This window comes from Macadamia integrifolia, unplaced genomic scaffold (genome assembly GCF_013358625.1).
Source record: "Macadamia integrifolia cultivar HAES 741 unplaced genomic scaffold, SCU_Mint_v3 scaffold262, whole genome shotgun sequence".
Taxonomy (NCBI): Eukaryota; Viridiplantae; Streptophyta; class Magnoliopsida; order Proteales; family Proteaceae; genus Macadamia; species Macadamia integrifolia.
In genome coordinates this window covers 438635-444301 of record NW_024868838.1, presented here as the reverse complement: position 1 = coordinate 444301, position 5667 = coordinate 438635, and the positions used below count along the sequence as shown (strand labels likewise).

Here is a 5667-nt window from a genome sequence, read left to right as displayed (position 1 = left end):
ATATTGCCGCCGATATCTTACTTTCCAAGATATCGCGATATATTGTGGGAATCCAATTCCAGATCATCACTGCTTGTCGCTAACGGCAAAACTGATTGGTCATAGAATCCTACGTGGCATACCCTTACAGCTGGATCTTCATACGGTCGTGTGTGCTGTGGTGGGGCCAGCTACTCTACAATAGTACTAGACATTGTCAAACCATGGTTCGTGAGAGAGTTAAGTAGAATACTAACCATGGTTAAAAGGAGATGATCTGGTGGTGTACGGCTTCTCTCTCTGTCTCTGTCTCTGTCTCTCTTTCTTACCCTTTTTGTTCCATGCGTTCTCTATATACTCCACCGACGCTGAACTGGCGAAGAACTTACAGCGATCGCTACTCTCTCTCTATCTCTTTTTCTTTTTTTCCCTCTTTTCTCAGAGGATCTGAAGCTGGTTCTCCGGTGGATTCGTACCGGATCTGATTGGAAATTCTCTGCATATCTATCAGATCGAAGCTGGTAAAGGTGGTGGTGGTCTATATTTGTATGTAATTCGGTGTGGAAGTGAGATCTTTGGGGACTCTTTGTCTGGTTCTTTTGGAGTGTTTTCGCTGAAAGTTGGTTAAAATTCGTTGTTAGGTTTAGTTTGTGTTTAAGATTGAAGTGTGGATTGGATTTCGTGGGAATGTATCAAGTTTGTTAGGGGTTCTTGTGGAGGAACTTTTAAGTTGTTTGTGATTTCTTTACGGATTTGTTGAAATAAGTTGGATTCTGTAGGGAAGGGTGGGATTTCGTTTTCTTCTTTCTGAGTTTGTTTTCTACCTCTACATGATAGAGGATAGAATTCTTCTGATAGGTGATAGTTTTGTTTTTGCCTTTGTGTTTTTTAAGCATTTTTAGGAGTGGAGCTGCTGTGGTTAGAGACTTTAAGGGAAGTCTAAGCTTAATTAAAGAGTTCATGTGAGTTTTGGATTATTTTTAATGCTGCATTGATCGAAATCGAGGAGGTTTTTGCAGTTTCGAGGCGTTTTCGCTTATGTTTATGTATGTGAGTTTGGAGAATCGTCGTCTTGGTTTGTGAGAAGAGGATCGAATCTATTGTCTATAGATTGATCAATATTCTCACGTACTTAATTATTTTCATTTCGTTAATTAGATCACCTCTCCAGTTCCGCTGTAACGAATTCCCAGGTCTCCCTCCTTATTATCGATTATATTGCAACATTTCTGCTGAGTTGAGCGGTGAAGTCACGTCGCAATTGAGAGGTTTCTGATGGCTCAGGAGGGTTGAGTTTAGACGTTTGTATGGGGTTGAAGAATTGTGAGGAACAATTTGAGGATGTGCAGGTTGGAGAAATCTGACAAGAAGTCTGATTTCGGTGTGGAGAAGGAGAAGAGACGCTGGCAAATGGGTTTTAAGTATTTGGGGGAAAGTAAGCTTGAGAAAATGAAGGGTTCAGTAATCCCTCGCTCGCGAATGAAACTGTGGATAATTCGGGCAACTACGACTGCTTTGCTCTGGACTTGCATTGTTCAGTTGACGGCATTGGGGGAGTCGTGGGGGCCGAAGGTTTTGAAGGGTTGGCCCTCTTGCTTTTCGCCTTCGGATTCTCCTTTGGCCGTAAAACAGTCTTCTGCTCCTGCTAAAATCCCCTTGCCACCCAAAAGTGAGTTACCATTTCCCAACCTTATAGATAGTATGTTTATCCGCTTTATCTTCTTCTTATTAATGGGTCTTTGATGCCCTCGAACGTCAATTACCTGTTCGATGAAAATTTGCGTTTGATTTCAGAACATACTATAATCAGTAAAGGGTTTTGCTTGCTTTCGTGTATCAGGGATTTAGTTTATTCGATTTTGTATTTGATTGAGAATCGGCCTATTTGGTTATTTCTCCGTTTCTTTTGTGTTTAATCATTCTCAAATTTTCGATTATCCAACCATGACAATTTGTCAGCCGCGTGAATGTTGGCGAATTCTTATTGTTTTCCTAGAAATAGAGTGGGGAGGTCCCATTTAGTCTTCTTGGCGCTGCATTCGTTCATTGGATTCCGAATCGTTCTCTCCTCTTATAGAAGCAAGAACAGGACATCCGCCTTTTTCTCTTTTTGGGAATTATGCTTTTATATAATCCTTTTGTCTTATGATTATTTGCATCCATATTGTTTGGTCTGTCCGTGAGAGTATCTATATATATACCTTTTTTTCATATGAAAGAAATGATCTTGTTTCATTCTGGTGTGACTGAGATGACACATTTTGGTGTATATGGGCTTTCCTTGTTTAGTCCCTTATGGATTTTAATTTCTCCTCCATTTCACACTTCATGTGGAATCACAATTGTGCCAGTTAATCTGATAGTTGGTAACTGCTGCAGGGGTTTACAAAAACAATGGTTACCTGATGGTTTCATGCAATGGAGGACTTAATCAGATGCGGTCAGCGGTTAGTACTTTCTTTTCATGGTGTTGATGCATTGGCACTACACTTTCTTCTGTAAGCTATTTACTAGCTATTTCCTGTTTTTCATGTTTATATGCTTATTTGTCACTTTTGAATTTTCTAAATAGATATGCGACATGGTAGCAGTTGCAAGATATTTGAATGTTACACTTATAGTCCCGGAGTTGGATAAAACCTCATTCTGGAATGATCCTAGGTCAGTCCGCTATCTTATTATGCTTCTTTAATGTTATTTAACACTTCAATATCTTAAAAGTACAGCTCAATTTTTCAACCTGAGTGACCCTATTTATGAACCAGGATGATGTTTAACATATCAACGATGTACATCTTTTAATTCTGCAGTGAATTCCAGGACATATTTGATGTGGATCATTTCATTACATCCTTGAGAGATGAGGTTCGGATATTGAAAGAGCTTCCACCTAGGCTGAAGAGAAGGGTGGAGCTAGGAATGGTACACTCAATGCCACCCATCAGTTGGTCAAACATTTCGTACTATATGTATCAGGTTTCTTTTCTCTGCCATCTTGCTCTTACATTCAACATTTCAACTAGGTGTTTTTATGTTCCTATTTGGAAGTGTAACTAATGCTTTTAGTTTGTAAACAGATTCTTCCTCTGATACAGAAGTACAAGATTGTACATTTAAACAAAACTGATTCTCGACTTGCTAATAATGGCCTACCCATTGAGATTCAGAAGCTTCGCTGCCGAGTAAATTTCAATGCTTTGCGATTTACTTCTCAGATAGAGGAGTTGGGTAGAAGAGTCATACAGCTTCTGAGGCAAAGGGGCCCTTTCTTAGTCCTTCATCTCAGATATGAAATGGATATGTTAGCCTTCTCTGGCTGTTCTCAGGGTTGCAACGATGAGGAGGTAGAAGAGTTGACAAGAATGAGGTCAGCTTTAACACTTTGCTTACAAAAACAAATTGTCAGTTTGAATTTATATGTTGTACCGCCGCCTAAAATCCTTGGCCTGTGTCAGGTATGCTTACCCATGGTGGAAAGAAAAAGTGATTAACTCTGAAATGAAAAGGAAAGATGGTTTGTGCCCTCTGACCCCCGAGGAAACTGCTCTTATACTGAGGGCATTGGATATTGATCGTAGTGTCCAGATTTATATTGCTGCTGGGGAAATATATGGTGGAGAAAGGAGGTTGGCGAGTCTCAGAGCAGCATTTCCAAATTTGGTCAGTGGTTAAACCTAAGCAAAACCTTCAGTTGAGTATTTGAGTGTCCCCCAAGTTCTGTTTGTTAATGATTGTTTAGTTTTGTGTGACAGGTCAGGAAGGAGACGCTGTTGGAACCTGCGGATCTTAGGTTTTTCCAGAACCACTCGTCTCAGATGGCAGCATTGGACTATCTCGTTTCATTGCAAAGTGACATCTTTGTTCCTACATATGATGGAAATATGGCAAAAGTTGTTGAAGGTCATCGCAGGTACTGTGCTGTTAATTGTTTATGACACTTACGGTTATTAGTATCCCACCAGTATGAAGATGTACCATATCTTCACTTCTAGAGTTCGCATTCTCTTTCCAGATATTAATGGAAAGACTTCCGCCATAACGAATGGAACTTTGTGACTTTGGCGAGTTCTTTTATCTATTTGACATTTAAGGTTCAGTTCTTTGTTTAATCAGGAAATCTGGAAAAGCATGAACAATTTCAGTGGATTGTAGAACTATGTTGAGGATTAACAATCCCTGCTCCAATAATCTTTGACATGGTCTACTGATTAACTGTATTCAGTTTCAAGGAAGAGACTTTGTGAAGTTTTAAAATAAATTAGACCGTTGTATTTAACTCAAATCTACTTAACTTTTTGAAGGTGTAAAATTAATCAGACCTTAATAGCAGCAGAAGTATTACATTAGACATAAATTATGCCTTCACATGCAGTATTGCTTTTGTGCCACTACCAAATGCTGCTATGATGTACTTTTGTGCTTAAATGTGCATTAAGCTTAGATTGGTTTAACTGAGTCATTGCCCTTTGCCCCATAGAGACCATAGTTGAGTTGTGACTTCCCGCTGCCAAATAATGTCAGAGGTCTAATCTCATATGCAAATTGGGCCTTGCCCTGACCCAAGTTGCATAGCTATTAATTCTTGTTAGTTCATTTTCTTCTGAAATCAAATCACTGTAGCTGAGGTGACATCTTTGTTAATTTTTGGACTTTTCAGATTCTTGGAGTTCAAGAAGACAATATTATTGGACAGGAAGATTCTAGTTAATTTGATAGACCAATACAATGATGGATTACTGAGCTGGGAGAAGTTCTCTTCTTTAGTTGAACATGCTCATGCAGATCGCATGGGGAGCCCAAGTAGAAGAGTTGTAATTCCAGATAGACCCAAAGAAGAGGATAATTTCTATGCGAATCCACATGAATGTTTGCAATTGGTTGAGCCATTGAGTAGCTTGTGAGCTTCATCTTTTGATTGGAAGATTGTTACAATCAATCATTGTCTCTTGGCTATATGATTGTTCTTTGAAGCTTAATTGATTCAATGACATGTGGGGGAGAAAGAGAGAGGTATAAAAGTGGAGATAGTTTATTACTTATGGATGCAAAGAAGAGGGAAGGAGCAGTTCGTGTAATGCTCTTGGCAAGATTTCTATTTGGAGGCTGCCGCAGAATATGAATATATTTCATATTCACAAATAACACGATTCTTGTATAGACTGCACCCTGCCATTGCAGGGTCATAGCAGATCAAGTGCAATGTACAACAAATGATGATTGAAAATACAGATTCAGTTTTATTGGGATTGGGGGAGATCCATGGAAGGTCAGCCCTTTTTCCTTTACGACCTGTATTCTTTTTGGACTTGCTATTGAAGTCCTGCAATTTCTTTCATTGTCGAATCCTGAATCTTCTCAATTCAATTTAATATTGTATTATCGCATGGGGTGCTTTTAACCATTTAAAGGGTGTTGGGATTCTCATGCAAATTACAGGTAATGTATTGTTATGAAATTGATTCCAATCTTGAGCCAACTTCCTTTTCCCCTTTCCTTTTTTTTCCTTCCCATGAAGGGGGCTCTATACCTGAATCAAATAAAGGAATTCTTTTCCATCAAGCAATTCTATTGCGAAATCGATACACTAAACAACCTAAACCAAAGGATGGAACTAACATTGATCCTTTGCTTTATACTCTTAATTGCTGTTAAAGTTTTGATTCTTTATGCATTAGATTTCCATTAAAA

The 5667-nt window shown here is 38.9% G+C and overlaps 1 protein-coding gene across 1 annotated transcript; it reads left to right on the top strand.

The window, feature by feature from the left end:
- Positions 1–338: 338 nt before the first annotated feature.
- Positions 339–5363, top strand: LOC122066886 (rhamnogalacturonan I rhamnosyltransferase 1-like). Its single transcript, XM_042630714.1, has 8 exons — positions 339–1648; positions 2359–2426; positions 2552–2640; positions 2790–2955; positions 3057–3346; positions 3435–3639; positions 3732–3889; positions 4637–5363. Exons 1-8 carry the CDS (start codon positions 1321–1323, stop codon positions 4878–4880), a joined length of 1548 nt encoding a protein of 515 aa, XP_042486648.1. The 5' UTR covers positions 339–1320; the 3' UTR covers positions 4881–5363.
- The last annotated feature ends 304 nt before the right edge of the window (positions 5364–5667 follow it).

What these genes read in the sequence shown, in the direction of transcription:
- LOC122066886 (XM_042630714.1), top strand. Translation starts at nt 1,321, where the DNA reads ATGTGCAGGTTGGAGAAATCTGACAAGAAGTCTGATTTCGGTGTGGAG. An exon ending in GAAGAGTTGACAAGAATGAG is followed by an intron (nt 3,347 to 3,434) that starts GTCAGCTTTAAC and finishes GGCCTGTGTCAG; the next exon opens with GTATGCTTACCCATGGTGGA. An exon ending in GTTGTTGAAGGTCATCGCAG is followed by an intron (nt 3,890 to 4,636) that starts GTACTGTGCTGT and finishes TGGACTTTTCAG; the next exon opens with ATTCTTGGAGTTCAAGAAGA.